This window comes from Anopheles gambiae, chromosome 3 (genome assembly GCF_943734735.2).
Source record: "Anopheles gambiae chromosome 3, idAnoGambNW_F1_1, whole genome shotgun sequence".
Lineage (NCBI taxonomy): Eukaryota > Metazoa > Arthropoda > Insecta > Diptera > Culicidae > Anopheles > Anopheles gambiae.
Window position 1 is genome coordinate 74,651,427 of NC_064602.1, and position 24,345 is coordinate 74,675,771.

A 24,345-nucleotide genomic window follows, 5' to 3' on the forward strand; every position below is an offset into this window, starting at 1 on the left:
GACAGATAACGGTGATTAATTAACAGATATCGATAGGACGTATGATTTCGTCATACAGTCTTTCCCCGAGTTACGCGAATAATGCGTTCCGCAGACATTCGCATAACTCGGATTTTCGCGTAAGTCGAATATCACATGTTACAGCAAAAATATACTTTATTTATCATAATTTTTGATTGAAGTTAGTTCATTTATGTAATTTAATACTTATTTGATGCAATTGGTGTAGAAAATTTGGTTATTTATCGGTAATTATTTTTCATTTGACATTTGATGGAGAAAATTGTACTGATTTGACATCTGAACTGTCAAAAATAAAAATTCGCGTAACTCGAATTCGCGTAACTCGAGTGTCGCGTAACTCGGGGAAAGACTGTACAACGGAATAAAAAAAAAACAGATTTGATCAGTCAGTGTAATTATTTAAGATTTCTAGGAACAATCTGTTTTTTTTTATCATTTAATTAAATACCTTATCCAAATAATCGCAATTTCAATCAAAATTGTCAATCGAAATAGTTCACGATAGCACCGATAAAATCGCATCCGATGGAGTCCTGCCACGGCTCCAAGCGGGCCACGTGGAGCCCCAAGAAATGGAATTCGCCACGGCTTAGTAGAAAATGTACGTCTCAATCCTTCTTTGCCTTGTTCAATTTTCAGATTGACACTTCAGCAGGACCTGCATTCGTGTGGCCGCTGAACCAAATCTAGTCCATCGCCTTGAAATTGATAAAGGATGCTTTTTCTTGTATTATGGAACTTTCATTTTGCATATAAGACCCCCACCACCTCCCGGTCAACACTTCTTTCTAACTGTGTTTCAATTGTTAAAACCTTCCAAAAATTATCGATAAAATTTTAGTGCTCCCAGCGAAAACCGCCAAAATAATCTGGTCACACTGGCTGTCAGGCGAATGACAGTTCTCGAACCAATCGCAAACAGTGGTGGTGAAAAAGGCAATTCCGTGTGAAAAGCCGATCTCGGAAAAGGGCTTAAATTTAAGGCCCCTTTTTCACGTGTAAATTACATTCACGCGCCTCCGATTTGTCGCCCGGCTGGTACGGCAAGGTAAGTGGTACAATTTTCACTAACACTGGGAAGGAAAAAGGGGACAAAAATCCCGCATAATAAATCAAAAGTTCCTCCACCACGGTGGGATGGAAGCATCGCGAAAAGCATCGATGCATCCCGCACACATTCGGCCATGTTTGATCGTGTTGGCTACGTTGATGGAATCCGTCTTGTGCCCGGAAACCGTCCGGCAGGAAAACCAAAATAACATTTCTTTTGTATTGGCTAAACTTTTTTTAAATATTTCTTATAATGTACACCTCCCAACCGAGTTTCCCTTACGCACACACATACACATCCGCCTACAACACCTTCCTTTCCCTAAAAGTCGCATTTGGAAATCGCGCACACACACACAAACTTGCTTGTAATATTTCGTCGCCAAATGAAACACACACACAAAAAGTCTCTTAATCGAAACTTGTTTCGCTTCGTTTCTTATTATTATCCTTGCTATACTTGAAGATTATTCCAAGTTTCCGTCTACCGCCGCCGGGTTATTAGCCGTCGAAGCGATCGTAATCGTCGTCCCTCGGAAGAAGTCGCCGTCGTCGTCGTCGTCGTGAAAATCCGTGTTCCGGTTCCGGTTTCCGAGTGCATCGGACAGCGCGCGACTATTTTATTACCACGACCCCCCGCCGGTTCCGTCCTTCTAACCGCGCGTGTTAGGCCCGCGAGCAAACCATATTACGCGTATAACTCCCCCCCGTATCCATTGCATCCTCCGCGTGCCCCGGCCCCGGGGCATGAGCAAAGCGGTCAAGATAGATTCGACAAGCGAAAGCGGGCGGGAGCTGCCGCCCGGTACGTTCAAGCTCTTCATCGGCAATGTGGACGAGAAGACGCAGCCGTCCGAGCTGCGGCCACTATTCGAAAAGTACGGCACGGTCGTCGAGTGCGACGTGGTGAAGAACTTCGGGTTCGTGCACATGGAGAACGAGGACCAGGGGCGGGAAGCGATCCAGCACCTGAACGGGTACGTGATCGGCGGGCAGCCGATCAAGGTGGAGGCGGCCCGGAGCCGCCGAGCCCCGAACGCCAACACGACCAAGATCTTCGTCGGCAACCTGACGGACAAGACGCGCGCGCCGCAGGTCCGCGAGCTGTTTCAGAAGTTCGGCTCCGTCGTGGAGTGCGACATCGTGCGCAACTACGGCTTCGTGCATCTCGACCCGACCGGCGACGTGAACGAAGCGATCCGCGAGCTGAACGGCATGATGGTGGACGGCCAGCCGATGAAGGTGCAGGTGTCCACCAGCCGGGTCCGGCCGAAGCCGGGCATGGGCGACCCGGAACAGTGCTACCGGTGCGGCCGGGCCGGCCACTGGTCGAAGGAGTGCCCGCGCCTGATCTGGGCCGAGCGGGGCTTCCGCGAGCGCAGCATGTACGCGCGGGATCCGTATCCGCCGCCGCCGCCGCCGCCCTTCCTTCGCGATCGTATAATGGACGGATTTCGGGTAAAAATCGAACGCTCACCACTCTCACACACTCTCCGCCATCCCTCCTGCTCGCTCTCTTGCTCTCTTTCTGCTATCCTTCTTTTTTGTCACAATCCGCACGTTCCGTACGTTTCCGTTAGTTCCTTTTTGCTTTCTATCTTCCAGTAGAGTTTCCCTTTTAAAAAAAGCGAAACATTTTGCTATAGCACGACACGATTTGGCTTGCATTTCTGCCATTTAAATGACACCAAACACAAACACACTCATGGCGAAAAACAAAATTCCTCTAAAGTAGTGCTGTGCGAAGCGTTCCCCTTTCAACAAGCCCTATTTCTCGCCTTTCCCCATGTATTCGCTTCCACCAAAAAAAACTCCACACGTGTCTGCTTACCTTTTGGCGCTATGTCGACGCTTAATAATTCGTCCTAACGTCCTCCTCCGCCTTCCTATAGGACACCTTTGACTACTACGACCGGTATGAGGATCCGCGCGACCTGTTCGAACGCCGGTACGGCATCCGGGGACGTGATTTTCCCCCCATGAGGCGGGAACCGATGCCGCCGATACCGCCCCTGATGCGGCGCAGCGTCACGGAAAGCAGCCGGGCCAGCAGCAGCAGCTACGAGGCGATCTTTAGCCGCCGAACGCCACCACCGGCCAGCCGGAACGGTACGAGCAGCATCAGCCGGTTCGGCGTGTACGAAGACTTTAGCCGCGACTCGTTCGACGATCGGCGTGGGCTGCGCGGACCGTCGCCCACCCATCGATACGCACCGTACTGAGACGGATGGAATTAGGGCGGCGGACCACTCCGCCGCCATTGTGGTGGGAAAACGGGGGAGAATTTCTGACAAATTCGATGGACATGGAATCGAATGTTGCTCACAGCCGATGGAATTTAGTGGGGGAGGGATATTCGTGTTGAATCGCGCAACAACTGCAACAAAACACACTCAAATGTTTGTGTATTGCACACACTCTACTGCAAAAGGGATGGAAAAGGGGGACGTAAAGATTGATTGTGGAGCCAGTGCCACACGTGGCGGCCCCTATACCATGCTCTGGTTGGACGCAATGATGCTGCAAGGTTGTACTTACAGCTGTTTAGAAACTGTAAAACGAAGAGAACAGAGAGGCAAACAAGGCATATTACAATTATCCGTTGTTATCTGTAAAGAGAGGGGAGGGGGTGGTACACTATTGCAGCTATAGTGCCCGGGTTTACCGAGAAAACGTCCTAGAAAGGAATAACAAATTCTCACCAATCGTGGCGAGAGTGCATTTCCTCTGCAAAACATTTCTTCATCCATATTTTAGTTTACACATTGTGAAGTATTTTCACCCAGTAGTTCGTATGAACTATTTTATCAGCGTTACTCATCCTCATTTGGACTTTTTTCTTTGTGCTTTTTCTGTTTTGTCGCTTTTATGTGTTTAACCGTTGCTACATTACAGTACAGCCGTAAATATTGTAAAGTTCTTAACGCGCTAGATGGAGAGGGAGAGAGAGGATTAACAAGGGGCGGGATATGATTCCTTTTTTTATGTGTTCATGTATGATCATTTGACATTGAAATCTTGACGTCCTTGCGGAGGATTTACAAAGTCAGCAGTCTCGTGCTGAGACCGAATGATGAGCAAAGAGATCACGAACAGAGTGCAGAGAAACGGGCTACAACTGAAAGCTATAACTTGTAATAACTATTCTTAAGCTACTACTGAAAGATATAATAAAACGAAATGTTTTAAAATACCTTAACGAATGAAAAGTGTCTTTGAAAAGTCTTTATTTTCCCCAAAGAAGGATGGTAACCTGCCATGGCCTGCCTGTCTGCTCTACACGGGAGGTGTGTAGATACGAAAGCTTCACTATTCTAATCACAGTACAGTAAATTATGTTCTTTTCCATCTGTAGTTCTCCCTGCGCTGCACCTACAGCTCCTTCCAGCCGTATTTATTCTTGTCCTTTCCCTTGTCCCGGGAGTCCTTGCCGTAATCCTTCGATCCTTTCGAGTCGGCATACTTTCCCTGCTCCTGTCTGGGCGGTGGTGGTGGTGGCGATGATCCTTCCGTCTTTTCAGGTGGACAGTAACAGCACCGTTGCTGCGAGTCTAGGTACGATTTGCAGCCGAGCGTGAGCGTGCCGGTAAACAGCATCTTGGCGGCCGCTTTACAACCTGCGGAATTAGGGAATGGATATTTTAGAAAGGATAGAAAAGGGATAGCGAAGCGATGCCTTGTGATTGGAATCTCGGCATCATTTGATATTCATCAGGATCGTCTTGTCCATTTCCGAAACGGAATTCCGGGGAAAATCAACCAATCATCTTCACCATGCGGCAGATATTGGAGAAGATGGTAGAATACAGACCCGACATATGTATCATATCACTTCATTGACTTCAAAGCTGCATATGATAGCATCTTCCTTTTTTTTTGGCACTACAACCATTGTCGGCCAAAGCCTGCCTCTGTACCCCACTAGTGGACTTGGCTTTCAGTGACTTACTGATTACACATAGCAGGATTGTCAGGACGTATGGAGCGGCGCCCGGTCCATTTGGAGCTTGAACCCAAGTCAGGTACATATTTTGTTAAAGTCGTACGAGTTGACGACTGTACCACTAGACCGGTTCAATGATGTGATGGCATAGCCAGGGTAAAACTATACGACGCTATGAGCGGGACGACTCTGGAATCCATGCCAAACTGATAAGGCTCATTAGAATGACTATCACTGAATGAATAAATCACTTGCCAGGTGAAGGTGGATGGAAAAGGACTGCGCCAGGGGGACGGACTTGTCTATCTCCTATTCAACTTGGCGCTAGAGTGGGCCATCCGCGACTCGAGGATGGAGACTACGGGAACCATCTTCTATAAGTCAACCCAGATTCTGGCATACGCTGCTGATATAGACATCATATGTCTACGGCTCTCCCATGTAGCTGAAGCCTACTAAAGGGATCGAGCAGGCGGCAGAGAACCTCGCATGGCAGATAAACGAGGCAAAGACCAAACTGATGGTGGCAGTAAGAGCTGCCCTACCCAAAAAATCCAAAGGTCAAAGGATTCATCATGGTAGCTGAGTTTCGTGCAAGGATGCTGCCTGCCAACCGGTCATTCTGCAGCGTGAGAAATCAGTTGAAATCAAAGAAACCGTCCCGACCGACGAATCTGGAACTAAATAGCACTTATATAGTACCAGTATTCATATCAAGAAGGTGTTCGACAGCGATCCCCAGTTTGGCATAAGGCGCAGGGGAGTAAAGCGAACACGATGGCTGGATCAGATGAAGCGACAGCCTCTGAGACATGGACGCTGTCCAAATCGGACGAAATCCTCCTAGCCACGTTCGAGAGGAAGATGCTCAGAAGGATACTCATGTTCCCGTATGTGGGGAAGGATAATGAAAGATGCGTTATAACGACGAGCTATACGAGATGTACGGCGACCTCAGAATCGTGTCACCTTTGACTACTACGACCGGTATGAGGATCCGCGCGACCTGTTCGAACGCCGGTATGGCATCCGGGGACGTGATTTTCAAGCTCGTTAGGCTCCTGTTGTACGCATGGAAACGAACGACCCAACCCGTAAAGTCTTGTTAGGTTGTCTACAAGGACAGAGGAGGCGTGGTATGCCCAAATTGAGGTGGCAGGTTGGCGTAGAGACGTCCGCCATTAAGGCCGGGATAACGATTTGGTAGACGAAGGTGCGAGACCGTAAGCGATTTTGGACACTTCTGCGGCAGGACAAGAGGCTTTGCGGTTGCAGCGCCGAATAAGTAAGCAATTTTAGAAAGGCGAGCTGAAATCTGCATTCTAGTGAATTCTGTCTTACCCTTCACTACGATATCGCCCACCACGTTCTTCTCGTAATCGTCGCAGTACCGATAGAGGCAGCGCTTAAAATCCAAATCGCACAGCTCCTTATCGCTGTTGCACGTGTCGTAGCAGATATCGTGCGCATTGCAGCACTGCTCCATCTCGACGGCCGGCAGATATTCCGTGCTAATTTTCATCCCCAGCGAGCCGCACCCGTCCGACTGGGGGACGTAGAATTTATTGCGCGTGGGTGTTATGTCTACAAGAAAAAGTGAAAGTAACATACTAAGACAGTTGTAGGGACAGGAAATCAGCTGCAATCGTAGCGCACTTACCGCCGGGACATTTGTACACACAGTTTTCCTCCACCGCTGCATCAAACACTTCGTGCACGACTTTGAACTTTTTCGCCACATGGAGCACATTCTTCATCACGTCCCCGAAGACGGCTTCCGCCGCGATGATGGCATCCCGCAGGTTCGCTATCATGTTCGAACCGTAGCCGGTGTACGCGTACGTCAGGAAGGTCAGCGAATAGATCGCCACCTTCATGTAGGGGATTTGCATTTTGTCCGGCCGGGGGGCTTTGCTTCTGTTCTTAGGTAGTCGGAGAACTTCCAGTATCGTCGTCGGTCTTGGCTGTAAAAATGGGACTGATTTGCGTCACTGCGTTTGTCGTTAACGGTGGGTCGTTCTCCCTTCCGCCGCAGGTGTGTTCGGTTCCGTTTCAAGATCACTGACGTGGCCAACGGCCGTACTTAGCGGTTGTCGTTCGTAATGCGGCAATTTTCACCAGAAGTAGTAAGCATTTTAGCAGGATTCAGTGTTTATTTATAGCTGCCCGCTTTTTTTTATTTTATCTAGCTTGGTAGCTGCTTCAAATAAACAGGTGCTGGATGGAAGGGAGAAAGCCGGGAACAAAGGGGCTGTTTGTTTTGTTGATGCTTGAGGATATACACCGCAGTTGAATTCTTGCTCCGTTGCCGATGTGTCATTTTCATTTAAACATTTGCTTCATTCTGTTTTTTTTCTGTAAATTGTATAAATGACCTTATATAACTAATTTAAAATAATAAATATTGCTCTAGATGTAAAAATCAATCAAATTTACCTGCAATTTCTCTAACCATAAAGTACTTTGTGCCGACAAAAACCGAAATAAACCGACCCGCGCCGGGACGCCGTTTGACAGTTGCCATTTCAAAAACTGTTCATCTGTGTGTGTGTGTGTGTGCCCAAGGTGACAGCCAGTGTTGTGCGTTCCTTTTTTCCCTCCCGCTCTTTGCGCGATTTTGGCATCGGAAAAAAAACAAAGCAAAAAGTTGATCCGCATTTCACACGCATTTTTCCACGCTGAAAACTGTCCCGCAGCAAAGTGTACTACCGAAAATGCAAATGCGTGGACTATGTACGGTGCTGGCTTGAAAGGGGCGTCCGGAAGCGTGCGCAATCCAAAGGTAAGATACGGAGGAACGGCGGCGGCACCAGCATCCACCTCCGCGCACCGTCCCCCTGCCGGAGAAGCGCACGGCGGCGAGGAGGAGCATCAGCATCGGGCTCGGGAGCAAAAATCCATCGGAGGCGCTCTGCCACCCAATGTGGAGGGTCGTGCTCGCGGTACGCTGACGATCGGGTTTGGCAACTTCCTAGAATCTCCCCGTGCCTCGCCGGCAGCACCGGGCAGTTCCGCCACCACCGTTGGCATCCGGTGGAACGGTACGAAGGTGTACGTAGCGGTCGATTTGCAGCTAGTGTGGTGGGGCCAGAAGGCATCCACCCCGGTCGGAACGCTTCACTGGGCACAGGGAAGGAAGGACTGTGCCAGCGTCCAGTACGAGGTGCGCACCAGCGGCGAGCTTTTCCGTCGCTACCTGAAAAGCTGTGAACCGATTCGACTGCGGCTGTACTCGAGACGAACCGAAACCCTCATCGGCACGGCAAAGGTAGAGGTGCCGGGGAAAATCATCAATTTCACCGACTGCGGACAACCCATTGCGGCACAAGCTTCCGGTGAGATACTGAGCGTGCGGGGTTTTCGGCTCGGCGAGCTGTGCTTGGAATTTGCGCTCAAGCTCGACCCCAAGGAGCAAGTGCAAACAGCAAACCCTCCCAAAGCGCTCGTTCCCACTGCATCACAGAAAGGAAAAGAAAATCGAAAAATGTTGTGCGTTGAGCAACCACCGATGAAAAGCTTCCCATTGGCGGCGGCGGCACCATCAAACGCCTCCCTGGCCGTGGAAGGCAAGCCGGCACCACTGCACGAAACAAAACAACGTCCACTGACCGGAACAGCGTACTATCTGACCGCAGCGAAGAAAAAGTTCACCACGCTCGATCACGACTCGAGGCGCAAAGTGTTGGACTACCTTACCGGCAAACCGTTCGACGAGGATGACCACTCCCGGCCGTCCTCTGAGCGGTCAACGCTGAGCGAAATCTGTTCCATCTCGCCAGCGGAAAGTATGCTGGAAGCGTTGGCCCGATACGACGCAGCGCCGGAACGGAACAAGCACAGCCTCCTGCAGGCCGTCGATTGCGTACGGGTGCTGGTCGAAGGGCTGCGGCTAACCCGGGCGGGGCAGAAAGAGCTGCAGCACCGAACGAAGCACCAGTGGCATGCCCCGACCGCCCCGACCGGGTTCATTGTGAAGCTGAAGTTTTCGCGCAATCCCACCACCACGCTGCTCAAGTTCATCTCCAGCCCGGTGGCGTTCGATGAGGTGGAGGTGTCGTTCGACAGCCAGCCGAAAACGACCCGGCTTGTGCTGCCTGGGGCGGGTGGCGATGAGGGGGCAACGTTCGAGTTCGGGCTGCATCTGAACGTGGGCAGCACGATTGCCAAGGCGCGACTGTTCCACCTAGGATCGGCTACGGTGACGCTGCGCGAGCTGTTGGACGGTCGGTTGGGCTGTCACAAGCGTTGCCCCGTTCGGCTGGCCGCGGATGACATTCTGCTCGGCACGCTGACGATCCGCATGCAGCTCGGTCGACGGGGGCTTCACTTTGGATCGGAGCTGATCGACGCTGTAACGGGCAACGAAGACAATGTTACGCTGGAAAGTGACTCGAGCGATTCGAGCGAAGACTCGTGGGATGGTCCTGCAACGGAACCGCTACCTAGCCGCCGGCCACTGCATTGCTCACACGCTCACAACAGACCACGCTCTTGCGGGCTTCAGGCCGCTAGGGGAACACACCACCTTCGCTCTCATGGACTGTTTCCAAGCGCTAGCTGGACGTGTACCGGACACACCGGATGTCCCTCGGAGCAGCAACGCCAATCATCGAACGCTTCGGAAGGTCAACAATCACATTCCGCCGCTGGCAAGCAACAACAGCAGCCCAACGAAGCGTCAACGAACGAACGAAATGGCGCACCGAATCGTCAACAAGCGGGCCCGAACGCAATGGAAACGGAAACAAGTGCCCCCGCCGAGCGGGCGAAACTTCTCCACGGCTTGCTTCATCTCGGTCAGCTACGATCGGTACCGGCGAGCGAATACTTCCTCGTGTCCCATCCCTTCTGGACGGAGGATACGACCACGCTCACGTCGGAACTGTGCCCCGAGGGTGGCAACTTTAACTACCTGCGCACGTTCCCCGTGCTCGCCGACGGGGCGTTTATCGAGCGCGTCCGCAACCAGCACATGGTGGTGGAGCTGTGGCAGAAGCCGCGAGGCGAGCCGGAAAAGCTGCTCGGCCTGACGCGCCTTCCCTTGCACCAGTTCTACATCGCGTTCCGTGATGCGCAGCTGAGCGAGCATTTGTCGCACGCCAAGTTGCCGGTCATTTCGATCGATGGTTGGAGCGGTATCGGATCACCGTTGGCGGGTGAACCGTGCGGTGACATACAGGCTATTCTGGCGATCGGGACGGAGGAGCAGATTGAACACTTTAAGGCGATGCGCAATCTACAGCACGTGTCGGCGGATGTTCCGCGCTCCCTGGCGCATGCACCACGCGTCACAGTGCCAACGGCAACGACGGTAAGCTCTCCGACACGCCGCATCTATCCGCGGCCGGAGCACAAATCGATACAAACGATGAGCAGCGGCACCAAGCAGCCGCAAACGTCCGAGGTAGCGAACATGCTGTCCGCGTTCATCGAAAACCTTGCGCAACGGTTGCCCATTTCGTCGGAGCGCAGCACGGCGCCGAGCTACGATCACAGCAACGCGGCGGCCGATCAGCCAATGGACGGCACGCACGTTGGCTCACCGCACTCGAACGCGAATCGGCCTCAGCTGCGCAAAACGGCCGACCTGCTGGACAATCTGCAGAAGGCACTCTCACAGCGACCGTCCGCTGCCGCCCTGGAAGGGTTGGGTGGGTTGGGCGGTATGGCTTCGCTACTCGGCGCTGCTTCCGGTGGTGCACCGCGGGCCGATCAAACGCCACCGGCGGCGGGTGCTGGGACGGCCAGCGGACAGCCTCACGATGCTACGACGATTCCGGTAACGAAGCAGGAGGATGATCATCCTCCGACAGCCATGTCTTCGGAAGACCAGCCAACCGACTCGACGGAAAGCTCTTCCTCCTGCTCCGAGAGCAAAGCGTCGCCAAGCGGTGAAACCGGTACAGCGCCACCGATCGATGAGTGTAAAGTGTTTCGCGTCGCGATCGAGATCGAGCAGGCGGTCAATCTGCCGAAGCTGACCATCAGCAAGAAGTATGCGAAGCGGCACAAGAACCGCAACGTGCCCGTCGACACGCTCGAGCTGGAGCCGAGCGCGTACGCCACGTTCGAGGGCTACAATCTGAAGCCAGGCATGCCGAACACGGTGAAATCGCACGAGGGCATCGTGTACACAACGCACGTGCTGGAGCGCAACTGTGCGCCCGGGTGGCAGAAACGGTTCGAGGTGCAGCTGCCGGTTGATCTGATGATGAATGTAAGTGTTTACTCGCCTTCCACGGGGAAGTGTGTTGCTCGAATTAATTATTTAATCCATTTTTTTAGGATGAGAAACGATTCATATTGAAAGTTTGGCGCAAAGCGGCACTGAGTGATGCGCCCAAATGTCGGCTGCTGCCCGCCCCGATGGAGGACGCCGTGATTGGGTTCTGTGCGATCGATCTGAGCGTGCTGCTGTCCGGCATGCCGTACATCCTCGGCTGGTACAACATTATGGACTTTTCCGGGCGCTGCAACGGACAGATTAAGGTACGATCGCGAGACCAGAGGGCAGTGACAAGAAATGGCTACATAAAATTATCCTCTCCTTTGCTTTTAGGTGAACGTACAACCGCTGGAAAACGTGCAAGTGTACAAAACGCTCGACGAGCAAATGAACTTCCAGATACCGCTCTCGATCGACGTGGACTGCAGTGGGGTCGGGCTGGATGCGGCGGCCAGCAACACTTCGCTCAGCCGTGCCCTGAAGCGCAAGTTTACCGAGCTGGAAGAGATCACCGAACGGCTGAAGGCGCGACTGTTCGACGTGACCGGCGATGATGAGGATGATGACGATGGGGATGCGGACGCCGATCCGGACGATGAGTTCGAGCGCGATCTCAACACGGAAGCGGCAGAGGAGGAGGAAGAGGACGATGAACTGTGGGCCGATCAGTTCGGGGATATGTCGAACCAGAAGCGCAACAGCCAGTATCCGAACGGTGCGCTAACGCTAACGACCAACACCTCGTCCTACTCGATGTGCGCTACGGATCGGAGTGTAAGCGAACGGCCGGAACGTAGCCTTACCGGCTGCTCGAACCGGCAGCTGCAGCTGGAGGAGTTGCTCCAAACGCACGACATCGACACGCTGATCAATCCGGCCATCATGAAGAATCTCCTCAATCCGTCCAACTCGGACGAAACGCCTCCGCTGGCGGTGGACGATGGTGGTGCGACCGATGCCGATATGAGTGACGGGAATGCATCCTCCCGATCGTCACTGCTGCCGAACGATGAGGCGAAGCAGCAGCAGGAAGCGAATGGAGCACCGCCACCGACGGGCGACGTGAAGGTGCGACAGATCGCGTCCGCCCTGCAAAGGACAACCATCTCCGACGCGAACTGTGGCGGCATGAACAAATGTCGGGAAGCGCCCGAAGGCGAACCGATGAAGAAGGATGTTAACAATTAAGGGTGAGATAGGACTCCCTCGATGTAGTTTGCACTAGTGATGGGTAAAGTTGGCAAAAATCTAGAGTCGACTCCGATCCTAATTCGACAATTTCAGAACCGACTTCGCAAGATAGGTTCGCCGAGCATTATACGGAGTCGTTCGGAGTTGTCTGGAGTCGACCCGAGTCGTATGAAGTTGTCCGGAGTCGTACGGAGTCGTCTGGTGTCGTCTGGAGTCGGAGTTATCCGGAGTTGTCCGGAGTCGTCCAGAATCAATCAGTAATTGTACAGAATCAATTCGTAGTTGTCCGGAGTCATCCTAAGTCATCAGATGTCGTATGAAGTCCTCAGGAGTCGTCTGGAATCATCAGAAGTCGTCTGGAGTCGTCTGGAGGCGTCCAGAGTCGGTCGGCAGACAAAAAAACACAAAGAAATGAAATTCCTAATAACAAGCACATTACACCGGTCGACTCTGATCGACTCTGGACGACTGCGAATGACTCCAGACGACTCCGGACGACTCCGGATGACTCCAGAAAACTACGGACGACTCTAGATGACTCCAGAAAACTCCGGACGACTCCAAACGACTGCGGACAACTTCGAACGTCTTCGTCCCGGACGACTTCGACTCCGGGCGGAAGTAGTGGTTCCCATTTTGCCGTATTCGGAATCGGACTAACAATAGCCGGAGTCGTGAGTGCGCTCTACAGAGCACACCATTGATTTGTACAACAAGCAATTTGCATTTTCATTTTAATCGTTATTTACCGATTTTATATGTCATCTCTTCTTTAGTGGTTAGCTTTTAATATTTATCTCGAAAACAAGCGCACACAAACACACACCACACTACTACACTATATCGTAATAATCGTGTACTTCTGGTTCGGACTCGGAAATTAAGCACCTTCAGAATGACGAGTTCAATCTTTCGACAACGAATTGTATCCAGCTTTTAATCAATAATAAGCTTCAATTAATGTGTTAGTTTACGAATCGTGTTTTGCTTTAGGCAGGTGAAAGAACAAGCGTGTTTGTTAACTGTAAGAAAAGCTTATCATACTGTTGCTCTACCTTAATTTATTAGCTTACCGCCTTCTGCCCCTCACTCAAACATTGAAAGGTAATTTTCTAACCGGAACTTTCGCTTCAACTGCTTGTTGCTGATGAATTGGATCGCTGCGCTGGTCTTATCGTGCCGGTGATAGTATGCACAGTGCCGAACACGCTGTAGAAGGCAACAACAGTAAGTCCGTTTAACTATAAACCAGGAACATCCCAAACATGCCAAAATCGCCTTACCTTATACTCGTTCAGTGCATCCAACCGTTTCTTCTGCTCCGACTTGTGCTTCGAGCAGGACCGTGCATCCTCAAGCTCCTGCACCATACAGCGCCGGCAAAGCGATCGCTCCGTTCTTAGATTCTTCCAGTAATCGACTTCTGGCCGCTCGTCGCACCGCAAACATCGGTCAAAGTTTTCCGTCTTGCAGAGCGTCCTTGCGGCGGGCATAATTTTGATGGTACCACCAAACGAATGATTCCGGATGTCTTTGCGCGTTTTGAAGAGATACGTTCCAACACTAATCCGAAGAAAGAGTAGAGTGAAATGTCTACCATAGATACAAAAGCCTGAACTCATCTACCACTTACCCAGGATAGGCAAGCGAACGATCCTTGGTACGCTCATCCGTTCCACTCCCGAACGGTTTGGCCATCTGCTTTGGTTTCGACTGCTTCTTCACTAGCTCGTAATCCCCCACGCCCGGGCTGTTGCTCACTTCCTCAAAGTTAAACCGCACACTGTTGGCAACGAGCGGCCCGTACCCTTTACGGCTGATGGGCTTTCGCAGTGCCGGATGGTCCTCGGGTGTCCCCGGGTCGTACCCGATGTTGTGCGCTCCCGGTGCAAGATTCTCTCCCAGCAGTTCCGGTTGACGGCGGCGCATCAGCGAACTCAGGGCCGGACCTCGCAGGGGTACCGTTTCCCGCTCGATGCCGGAACCGAAGAAGATCCTTGCCTGGGGAGGGCGCTGGATGACGTACTCGAAGCCTGAGGAAGATACTAAAACGGATTAAACCACAGGGGCCAATTCGGAAGGTTCTTGGCATGATTTTGGAGAGTACTGAGGCACCACTTCTTCACCGATTCGCACCAAACTCATTGCAACGTCCGAGGATAAGCTGATACTCTTTGCGCGCTTCCCGCAGAAGCAGACGTGAGAATTCGTTCATTTCAATCATCTCCAGAAGATCTACACTACTTTATGTGAATCCCCGAATGTTCCTAGTGTTGTCTCACCGAGTTCCATAATCAGACTGCAAAGTTTGGAGAAAGCAGCAGAGTCTTTGCCACCGAAAACTCTATCCAACGGAAGAGGGGGAGGATACATAACTCAAACCCCTTTCAGAACTTCCACCAAAAAGCAACGAAAGCAACGACCACGTGCGCCGTCACGTTGGTGAAAAGCGTGTCTTCGTTTGGCGGCATAAGCAGGGGGGCAGTGACTCCTTCCCCGTAGTGTGGGGGCGCAAAAGTAAACATGCCGTTAAGTTTGCATAGATTGTAAGGCGGTAAAGAAACAAAAGCATTACATCGGGAAATGAGAGTGGAGGGGGGGAGAGAGAGTGCGGGGTTTATTGGTATGTGATTTATTTTCCCCAAGACCTTAACTCAATCAAACGAAAATCCCTTTTCCCCCGGGGGGGTTCTTGAAAAGGGGTATTGGGAAGAAAAAGACGAAGAAAAGCATGGATCAAAATTTGAATCTACCCACTGTCAATCGAACCGAAATCGAACCGTGGGACAATTGATTGGCCCATAAATTGTGCTTGTTTTTTGGAAAACGACCACCATCGGAATGGAGACGGCAACAAGGCAGGGTAAAAGGGTCCGTAGAAGAAGCTAGTCGGTTGATTAATGAGATGCTTCCGGGGTGAATCGAACGAAGATCCAAGTAGGCTCTCAATACTGCAGTGAAACCCAGAATTAGCAGAGACGTACCTGCAAGAGTAAATTTCAACAATTGGAGATTTTACATTCATATTTGTATAATAAACAATAAATCCCATTTCCCGATTAGGTAAGTCCCGGAAACATGTGTATTTCCGTGCCGGTAGTGTGTCGTACTAATGTGGTACATTTTCAATTTCCAAAACCATTCATGTCTGAAGATTTATAGCTTCATACCGAAACTGTGCCGCTGTGGCTCGGAATAAGAGATACGGAATAGCTCAAACCCCAGACTATCGACACGACTCGTCGCGTGACAATCGGAAACTCATAGCTGGCGAGAACTTGTTGGAGGAAATCGACCGTTTGAAGACGACTTCCACTGGGGAGGCAAAATATGAAAACTCCCTGCACGGGTTCTTCACACTTTCGCGCGGTAAGAGTTTTTTTGCTCGTCCGTTTTATATCCGTCGAACGCGGGTGAAGATTTCATCGACCGTTTTAGATCCTTGTCCCGTTCCTTCGGCTTGTTAACCCCCATATATCCAATTTGTGGTTGGCGCTCCAGCTGTGTGAGTAGCTCCCTGAACACAAAACGAGGTTAGACACAAGGCAATAATCACCAGTTTCCAATCTTTTTCCTTTCACTTCACTCCAACAACAAAAAGGGCAGATTATGATAATTAGAACTCCACCAATTAGCTTTTCCGCGACGAATAAGTTATGAAGCTTTGCTCCCGGTGGTGGAGAGCATGAGTCAGCGACATTAGAACTTTATGACGATTCACGATGATAATGAGGATATTCTATACCCGTTTGTTAACTTGCTCGTCCCTAAAGAGGACACTTTTCTTTGTTGTCTGTGGGGTCTTTTTCCAGTGAGAGGAGGAAAACAAACTATGCTAATTTGTGGTTTTGGTTTACCTTCCATATCACTTTGCCAATCGTTTAATTGGTGGCGCTGAGGGACTGGGCGATTTTGAACTCTACAACTGTACACTTTCACCAACCGTCTCAAAAGCAGCAGCCCAAGGGGCCAATAAATTCATCGCTTCGCACTCCGCGCACAATTCCGTCCGGTCAAGCAAAAATCACAATCTTTTCTGTGGGGGTTTGCAGTAGTAACTGACGACGGTGACGCGTGCAACAGTTTTTTCCTTTGTTGCTTCGATCCGCGTGACGAAAGGCTAGAAAAGTAGCAACAACAAAAATGGAAGAAAAAATACGTTAGCAAAGCTCATAAAACCCCATCCGTGGAAGGAAATATGCTGAATTGGTGGGGTAGGTACCGGACCGGGTGGTGTCGCGTGTGAAAAGTAAACATTGTTGCAACCGCCTACCCCAGTCCTTCCCAACATAGTGCCCGGGCCATTGTTTGTTTAGTGTGCGAGCAGGAGTGTCTTCGCAGCGACGGAAGAATATGTCCTTTGGTGTCCTTCGCCTACTTTTTTGCCTTTGCGGTTTTGCTTTACGTCTGACCACCGCTGCCGCCGCCTCTCGCGCGCAGCGAGGACTCTATTCGTGGTTTTGTCGCCTGGATTGGCCTGCCTGGATTGCTTCGGAACAGGTGATCTTGGTTTGCGCGCCAATCGATACACAGACGATGCGCGGTGTGGATGTGCTTTAACAAGTATATTTTTGGGTTTTTTATTTTTATTTTAACAAAACACACGATAACGCTTGATTTTATGAAAATAACGAATGGTGTTATTCGAAAGCGCCGGTCCCGTGGTACAGTTGTCAACTCGCACGACCTAACAACATTCCCGTCATGGGTTGAAGACCCGAATGAACCGTACCTCCATTTGTAGGAGTGACTATCCTGCTAAAGGTAATCAATAAGTCACTGAAAGCCATTAGTGGTACAGGTAGGCCCTGACCGACAACTGTTGTTGTGCCAAGTTAGTCGAAAGCAGCGTGCTCTAAAATCTAGTGCCATTGGAAACGATAAGTGATAAAATGTCACACATGATGTCGAAAACATAACATTTCAGTGTGTCTTCTAGTAATGGGTAAAGTTGGCAAAAATCCGGGGTCGACTCCATTTCGACTCCGATAATTTCGGAACCAACTACCGAAACTAGGTTCGCCCAGCATTATCCGGAGTCAGTCGGAATTGTCCGGAATCGCCCGGAGTCTGCTGGATTCGGCCGGAGTCTTCCGGAATCGTCCGGAGTCGTCTGCAGTTGTTGGGAGTCGGAGTCGTCCGGAGTCATCTGGAGTCATCCGGAGTCTGAGTCGTCCGGAATTGATTGGAGTCGGAGTCAACAGGAGCCGTTCGGCCTTCGAAACAAAGGCTTGTATACGAAGTGCACGAGCAAAGTAACAGCCAAAAAACACAACGAAATAAAATATCTGATCACAAGCACATTGCGTCGGACGGCTCCTGTTGACTCCGACCGACCCCGATTCTGGTCGACTCTGAACGACTGCGAATGACTCCGGCTCCAAACGACTCCGGGCGACTCCGGACGACTCCGACTCCCTAGTACTCCGGGTGGTTCCAGGCGACTTTGAACGACTTAGATGACTCTGGACGACTCCGGACGACTCCGGACAACTCCCACTCCCAAGGACTTTGGGTGACTCCGGACGACTCCGACTCCAGGTAGTAATAGTAGTTCAGATTTTGCAGTATTCGGACTCAGGCTAACAATAGCCGGAGTTGGATTGGAGGCGTGGGTGCGCTCCAAAGAGCACGTCACTAGTGTCTTCATATGCAGCTTTGATGTATCATTCCACCACTAGAATGCTGTTAAGCAGCACCAGTCTAAAACATGTGACAAACTTGTCTGATTGCTTTTAGGCCTGGCCCTGGTTATGAACATGAAGATTATTTTCTATTCGTTTTGTTCGATTTGTTGCTCTTGGCAATTCTTCCATACAATTTGGCAAAACTCAAAAGTCGTCTAAAAAAGCTAAATAGGCACATTTTTTTAAAATATGATTTTTTATATAAACTTTTTCTGCTTTTCGGCAATTACTTTGGGATTTTAGAAGAAAAAACATTGATATTATTATTGTAGCATATTGTATTTAAAAATGCCATCCATCAAATAACGTTTCATAGAAAAAATGCTCTGATTTTTAGACAAGCACATTTCTTATTCGACTACAGACGCTTAACGGACTCCTAACGGCACCGTGCGCAGCACAACTGACACCGGCTGACAGCTCTGTCACCGGGCGCTCGGCGGGAACGTGCTGTCACACCGAACACTGTCAGCCCGTGCGCACCGGGTCGCGGCACTGCCAAAGGGGGAACCAGTCTAAATTTACCATGGAAAGATTTCCTGAATACTAGCGCCAGCGGTGTGTGCGATGTGATTATGTGGTGTGTAGCGGCAATGAAATTGAAAACGTTCCTGTCGAACGAAATTGCACATGGCGGCGGTAGAACATCATGGAATAGGCGCTCCGTAGAAACGCGTCGGAAAACAGGTACAAACCGGGTGCTTTCGGGCTAGTTTTTGCGGCAAAATGCGTTGGAATGGTCGGTGAACGGGTGGCCGCTGGAGTTGGTGCCAATTTCGGGCCACTTTCGTGGCCAAACGGGCCCGAACGGATCGGTTGCTGGCTGGCTGGCTGGCTGGGGTGGATTTTCCAGAACCGTCCAATGAACTCGTGCGACGGGCGGTGGGTTGTTCGTCCATCGTTCTCTGGTGCGGCGGAAGGCTAGATTCGGAGCCAATTCTATGTGAATATGAGTGATTATGGTGCTTAGAATGCATTTTCGGGTGCAAGTTTGATAATTTTAATGCAATGAAATGAATCTTACAAATTTCTTATAGACTCTTCAGAGCGATAAATAGTCAACGAGACGTTCTTGTGAGATAAATGTAAGTGCTTGGAATGTAAATCGCAAATCGTAAGGTGGAATGAAACTAGAAAAGTGATCTTTTGCCGCAGCAGCAGCAGCAACGGACAAGCGGACGGCCAACAGTGTATCGTAATGGTGTCGATTATCAGAAAGGGGCATCTCTGGCCGTGCCAACTATGTTGCTATGTTACAATGGTGTGTGGTGCCCGTTTTGTAAAAGATGAAGGCTGCTCATGGTGTGTGCGGTGATGGTGCCCTCGTTTCGGCAAACCTTGATCCAACTTGGTCAATGTAAAATTGTCTCGTTTGGTATTTTAAAGTCATTTTGGATTTTCTCACCAAGCAAGTTTGTGTGTTTCGAGTTTCCTACACTTAAAAAAAATCTACAATCACATGCAATCAAATGAGCTTAATTTATAAATCTGTAACAGTCCCGTAATGTGCAAAATCAAGAGATTTTTTTTGCGTTTTTTTATACGACGATGCACCGGCGGTTCAACAAAGGGTCGTTAAATCGCATTTTGCCCATCATTTTCGTACCCATGATTCATACATCCGCGACCGTGTCGCCCATGTATGTGTGTGTGCATGTGAAAGTGTGTGCTCATGCATACCACGAGATTAATTTGGGTTCGATGGAAGGGGTTGCTGTTGGAAAAGCAGGGGACTTTAAACTTTTCCTTTTATTCGCCATATCATCATCCGCATCATCATCGTCATCACAGGTTTATTTAGCAGGGGGATGCAAGTTTTGATCCTGTGATCCGCGGCGTAATCGGAGAACGAACACACACATACAAACACATCTATCTTGTGCATAATCAAAATTTTTAAAATGGTTGGAGATGACTGATACATCAATGCGCTATCTAAAACGAAGAAAATGCATAGAAAAAGAAGTTATTTTTTTTATATTCCTTTATTTGCTAGATGATGCAATGACTCATACATTGTTTGTTTTTTAATTACTCTCATTTTAGGCTGTTCATTCCAATTCCATCCTCCCTAGGAGAAAGACAATACATTCACATACAAACACATTCGTGGTCGATAAGCTGGCCAGAAATTGTTTTCCCTCCCAAAGCTGCACGCCCCGCAGGCAAATTGAGTTCTAGATCGGCGAAAAAGGGAGAAGTATTGTTCCTTTCTTCTTCATGGTGGTGCAGCAACATTCACAGCCGCACCGCAGCAGCCTGGTTGACTTGAGCGGTCGTTAAATTCAGAGCCAACCAACCCGGCGTATAATTCCCCCGCTGGGGTGGCTTCAAACGTGTAAAAAGAGAAAAGAAGAGAGCAAAACAATGACCACCACGCGGGAGGACGTGCTGCTGCAGATGGGGGAGGTGCGGTTCAAGAAGGGCGACGGAACGCTGTACGTGATGAACGAGCGGATCGCGTGGATTGCGGAGCATCGTGATACCGTTGCCGTGTCGCATCGTTTCCAGGATATAAAGAGTGAGTATTAGAGAGGTTAAAAAACCATTAAAAACAGTTCTTTTTAATTGTATTTTTTTTTTAATTTTGTTTTTAGTGCAAAAAATCTCCCCCGAAGGCAAGCCGAAGGTGCAGCTGCAGGTCGTGCTGCACGACGGCAACAGCTCGACGTTCCACTTCGTCAATCGGCTCGGCCCGCCGGCCCAGATGGCCGACCGGGACAAGGTGAAGGAGCTGCTGCAGCAGCTGCTGCCCAACTTTCGGCGCAAGATCGACAAGGAGCTGGAGGAGAAGAACCGCATCCTCACGGAGAATCCGTCCCTGCTGCAGCTGTACAAAGATCTGGTCATCACGCAGGTGCTGACGAGCGAGGAGTTTTGGGCCCGCCACGCGAAAGACTACATGAACAAGGAGCAGACGGTGCGGCAGGACATTGGCGTGTCGGGCGCGTTCCTGGCCGACATCAAACCGCAGACGGACGGGTGCAACGGGCTGCGGTACAACCTGACCGCGGACATTATTGAGTGCATCTTCAAAACGTACCCGGCCGTGAAGCGGAAACACACCGACAACGTGCCGGCCAAGATGACGGAGGCGGAGTTTTGGACCAAGTTCTTCCAGTCGCACTACTTCCACCGGGACCGGATCGTGGCGGGCGGCACCAAAGACATCTTCACCGAGTGCGGCAAGATCGACGACCAGCAGCTGCGCCAGTCGGTGCAGGAGAACCTCGGCGATCCGCTGCTGGACATACGGGCGTTCGAGGACAACACGCTGGAGGAGGGGTTCTGCAGTTCGGCCACCGCCAAGCAGCAGACGGTGAACAGCGGCAACATTGTGCACCAGAGCATGATCAAGCGCTTCAATCAGCACTCCTTCTCGGTGCTGAAGACGTGCACGGACGTGAAGACGCTCAACTGTGGCATCGGCGCGATACTGAACGCTACGCCCGGGGCCAACGACGGTGGAGGAGGAGCGGCCGCCAATGGGCAGACGGGGGTGGCGAACGGGAAGGAGAAGCACAACAGCAACAGTCTGCCGGCGGATGGAGCGAACAATAATAACAACAACAACAACACGGTGAATGGGTTCAGCAAGAAGGACAAGCGATCGCACGAGCTGGCGAACGGTGGGACGATGAACCACCAGAATGGGGTGCACGTCGAGCCAACGATTAAGCGGGCCCGCATTCAGGCCAAGATTACCTACGACGATCTGGAGGGCGAAGAGGACGAGCGGTCGCGCGTGAAGCAGCTGAATCTGACCAAAATCGAACGTTACCTGCATGGGCCGGTACCGGCAGCGGGCGGCAGTGCCGGCGGGCATGATGCTTCCCTGTCCGGCCATCCCAAGCGTGGCGGCGACGGGAGTTTGCATGACTTCGAGACGACCCACGCGATGATACTGGAGGCGGCCAATGGGACGTGGAGCAACCGGACGCCGCACAAGCTGCTGGTGAGTCCGGCGGCGGCCGTCAGTGCGCTCGGGGACCTGAGTCCGGGCGGTGCGCTCATGAGAGGATTCCAGGAACAAAGCCTTGCCCGTAAGTATTCGCTGGGGAGGGGAAACGGGGGTGGCCGGTACATATCGCCTTGCTCCAAGTGTTCAATCGCGGTTAATTTGCTACGATCGCGGTTGGTCAATGGCAAGGTAGAGTATGAAATGCTTCAAGTTCCACACGAACCGAACGTCTCTTTTTGTCGGTAGTAAATCGTACTAAAGCTCGAGGACATTTTAAATTCAACCGGGCGTGTCCAGTATCCAATCCTTTGTGTCACTAAAACTAACGCACATTGAACCGGCTTTCCAGAACTTGTGCCTCCCGATATTGAGAAGGAAGTGCGTAATCTCTACCTTTCGCTGCTGGAGCTGCTGAAAGAGTTTTGGAAATGTTTCCCCCCGACCACGCCGCAGCTCGAATCGGAAGCTACCCGCATGCACGACATACTGCAGCGCTTCGCAATGGTCAAGCTGAAGCCCTTTGAGGTACGGTAATACAATCCTTCTTGCCCAAGGTGCGCCTCTAATGGTGTAAAATCATGATCATTCTTATTTTTATAGGACCGTGCCATGAGAGAACTGTTGCCATTGGGCTCCTCGCTGACGCAGCATCTGAACCAGCTGCTCCAGTCGGCCAACCGGAAGTACGCGATCTGGCAGGAGCGGCAGCGCCGTACGCACAGGTAGCACCACTGCTCCACCACAACGCTCCATTAGCGGTCTCCTCTCCCACCAATGCCCCAAGGGACCCAGCTGCTGCTGCTGCTGCTTCTTTCTATCATCATCACATTTCGATGGTCCCTGCCGATGCCGATGCCAACCATCACATACAGAATTCGATGGCCAACTTCATCTCACCCGTATATTGTCTGTAGTGTGTGTCCGTCTCCTTCTGTCCATCCACATGCCTTTTTGGGGTCTATTTTCGTTCGACATTGATGTGTAGTGATATTCCCGCTCTAAGCGCACTAGTAGCTGCGATTTTCGTTCATTAATGTGAGCTCAAATGTTGGGATTTGCTGGAGAAAGGACAAACAATGAATCGGACATAAATCGTAGAAGTTGCATTGTATGTTTTGGTGTTCTCCTCCTCATTCCTCATTTGCTGCTTTACACGTGGTAGCGCTCCAAAATATTGCGTTGAGGCGTGTTTATTGTCGATTTTTTAAATGTGGCCTATGAACGGCGGAATATAAGCAGAGTAGAAGGGTGTGTTCGAAGGAGGCCTTAAGCCTCCCAAAAAGCGATGTGTTAGTATTACTGATAATAATTGGGGATGGGTATAACGGGGCAATGAGACAAATGTGAAGAAAGGCAAATATAGGAGAAGGGCAGTGAAATTTGAATCGATTTAAATGAGCCAATTTTGTCATAAAAAAAAAGAAAAGAAAACTCAATTAATTCTCAAAGATACAATGAAATACATTCATATCATCTTGGAAAATTGATAGCCACCATCACGCACATCGGTTTGTAATTGTTTGAGAAACGCTGCAGAGCGAAACAATTTGTGGAAAATTTAAAAAAATACTGTGCCCGAGTTAACAAAGGCTATGAGGAGGATGGTGCCGATGGAACGAGAAACAGCAACTAACGTGTGGGCGGGGAAAGTAAAATCAATCCTCAAAACTCAGCCCACTGCGACAAATCAAATTAAACGCCTGTAACTGGTGGATGAAAATAATCAAACCTAAAATCAAAGGGCGAGAGAGAGAGAGAGAGAGAGAGAGAGAGAGAGAGAGAGATGGAGCGAAAAATAAAACATATATGGCGCACAGAAGAAATGTGAAACACTAACAAAATTAAACTGTATTAGTGATGAAGAATAAATTTGATAGAATGTAATAAAACTAATCGGTCGCTATATTGTACACCGCAACGGCTGCAGATTATAATTGTAGATGCGTAATTATGGAATGACATGTTTCCAATAAAATGTGTTTGGTCTTGTGTGGCTAAAAATAACCACCAAATTGACAAAACGGAAACCTAATTTAAAAAATTCTGATTCAAATTCCCCACGCCAGACAAGAGTTCTGGAAATAACTCAAAACATGTTCTGTAAATGATTTTCAACGGCTAATTCAAATGCCTCCACAACTGTCAATCCCAGTCCTCGACTGTCAGCTGTCAAACTGTACTAAATGAGTGACCGTTGTCGCTGACGGGAGCTCACTTCCCAATTAACAATTTCCGTAGCCATTGGAGCAAAACGCTCGAAACG

At 50.3% G+C, this 24,345-nt stretch overlaps 5 protein-coding genes across 6 annotated transcripts; 3 read left to right on the top strand and 2 right to left on the bottom strand.

Moving 5' to 3' along the window:
* The first annotated feature begins 812 nt into the window (after positions 1–812).
* On the top strand, positions 813–4,273 carry LOC133393272 (RNA-binding protein lark). Its single transcript, XM_061657451.1, has 3 exons — positions 813–1,072; positions 1,541–2,532; positions 2,967–4,273. Exons 2-3 carry the CDS (start codon positions 1,822–1,824, stop codon positions 3,294–3,296), a joined length of 1,041 nt encoding a protein of 346 aa, XP_061513435.1. The 5' UTR covers positions 813–1,072; positions 1,541–1,821; the 3' UTR covers positions 3,297–4,273.
* An 11-nt stretch (positions 4,274–4,284) lies between these two features.
* LOC1270816 (group XIIA secretory phospholipase A2) lies at positions 4,285–7,259 on the bottom strand. Its single transcript, XM_309537.4, has 3 exons — positions 6,678–7,259; positions 6,359–6,601; positions 4,285–4,691 (listed from the first exon to the last, which is right to left on the bottom strand). The coding sequence occupies exons 1-3, from the start codon at positions 6,907–6,909 to the stop codon at positions 4,447–4,449; spliced, it is 720 nt and encodes a 239-aa protein (XP_309537.4). The 5' UTR covers positions 6,910–7,259; the 3' UTR covers positions 4,285–4,446.
* Positions 7,260–7,556: 297 nt separating this feature from the next.
* On the top strand, positions 7,557–13,407 carry LOC1270815 (uncharacterized). The gene is made up of 3 exons (XM_061657450.1): positions 7,557–11,234; positions 11,303–11,506; positions 11,577–13,407. The coding sequence occupies exons 1-3, from the start codon at positions 7,749–7,751 to the stop codon at positions 12,429–12,431; spliced, it is 4,545 nt and encodes a 1,514-aa protein (XP_061513434.1). The 5' UTR covers positions 7,557–7,748; the 3' UTR covers positions 12,432–13,407.
* Positions 13,408–13,475: 68 nt separating this feature from the next.
* Positions 13,476–16,475, bottom strand: LOC133393273 (uncharacterized). 2 transcript variants are annotated; one of them, XM_061657453.1, is made up of 4 exons: positions 16,292–16,475; positions 14,068–14,467; positions 13,718–13,997; positions 13,476–13,643 (listed from the first exon to the last, which is right to left on the bottom strand). In XM_061657453.1, exons 1-4 carry the CDS (start codon positions 16,296–16,298, stop codon positions 13,521–13,523), a joined length of 810 nt encoding a protein of 269 aa, XP_061513437.1. In that variant the 5' UTR covers positions 16,299–16,475; the 3' UTR covers positions 13,476–13,520. The 2 variants fall into 2 exon arrangements, with proteins under 2 accessions (XP_061513437.1, XP_061513436.1); XM_061657452.1 differs by lacking the exon at positions 16,292–16,475 and adding an exon at positions 14,571–16,246 and having other exon boundaries at positions 14,068–14,479.
* A 2,100-nt stretch (positions 16,476–18,575) lies between these two features.
* On the top strand, positions 18,576–23,848 carry LOC1270814 (general transcription factor IIH subunit 1). Its single transcript, XM_061657454.1, has 5 exons — positions 18,576–18,808; positions 20,168–20,642; positions 20,719–22,164; positions 22,432–22,607; positions 22,683–23,848. Exons 2-5 carry the CDS (start codon positions 20,489–20,491, stop codon positions 22,806–22,808), a joined length of 1,902 nt encoding a protein of 633 aa, XP_061513438.1. The 5' UTR covers positions 18,576–18,808; positions 20,168–20,488; the 3' UTR covers positions 22,809–23,848.
* Positions 23,849–24,345: the final 497 nt, after the last annotated feature.

Bases quoted from the DNA above. Each gene is read 5' to 3' on its own strand.
- LOC133393272 (XM_061657451.1), top strand. From the start codon at position 1,822: ATGAGCAAAGCGGTCAAGATAGATTCGACAAGCGAAAGCGGGCGGGAG. The intron at 2,533-2,966 runs GTAAAAATCGAA...GCCTTCCTATAG, and splicing joins GTATAATGGACGGATTTCGG to GACACCTTTGACTACTACGA.
- LOC1270816 (XM_309537.4), bottom strand. From the start codon at position 6,909: ATGCAAATCCCCTACATGAAGGTGGCGATCTATTCGCTGACCTTCCTG. The intron at 6,602-6,677 runs GTAAGTGCGCTA...TTTTTCTTGTAG, and splicing joins TGTGTACAAATGTCCCGGCG to ACATAACACCCACGCGCAAT. The intron at 4,692-6,358 runs GTAAGACAGAAT...CTAATTCCGCAG, and splicing joins GGGCGATATCGTAGTGAAGG to GTTGTAAAGCGGCCGCCAAG.
- LOC1270814 (XM_061657454.1), top strand. From the start codon at position 20,489: ATGACCACCACGCGGGAGGACGTGCTGCTGCAGATGGGGGAGGTGCGG. The intron at 20,643-20,718 runs GTGAGTATTAGA...TTTTGTTTTTAG, and splicing joins TCGTTTCCAGGATATAAAGA to TGCAAAAAATCTCCCCCGAA. The intron at 22,608-22,682 runs GTACGGTAATAC...TTATTTTTATAG, and splicing joins TCAAGCTGAAGCCCTTTGAG to GACCGTGCCATGAGAGAACT.
- LOC133393273 (XM_061657452.1), bottom strand. From the start codon at position 14,658: ATGATTGAAATGAACGAATTCTCACGTCTGCTTCTGCGGGAAGCGCGC. The intron at 14,480-14,570 runs GTGCGAATCGGT...AATCCGTTTTAG, and splicing joins CGGACGTTGCAATGAGTTTG to TATCTTCCTCAGGCTTCGAG. The intron at 13,998-14,067 runs GTAAGTGGTAGA...TCTTCGGATTAG, and splicing joins CGTTCGCTTGCCTATCCTGG to TGTTGGAACGTATCTCTTCA.
- LOC1270815 (XM_061657450.1), top strand. From the start codon at position 7,749: ATGTACGGTGCTGGCTTGAAAGGGGCGTCCGGAAGCGTGCGCAATCCA. The intron at 11,235-11,302 runs GTAAGTGTTTAC...CCATTTTTTTAG, and splicing joins CGGTTGATCTGATGATGAAT to GATGAGAAACGATTCATATT. The intron at 11,507-11,576 runs GTACGATCGCGA...CTTTGCTTTTAG, and splicing joins GCTGCAACGGACAGATTAAG to GTGAACGTACAACCGCTGGA.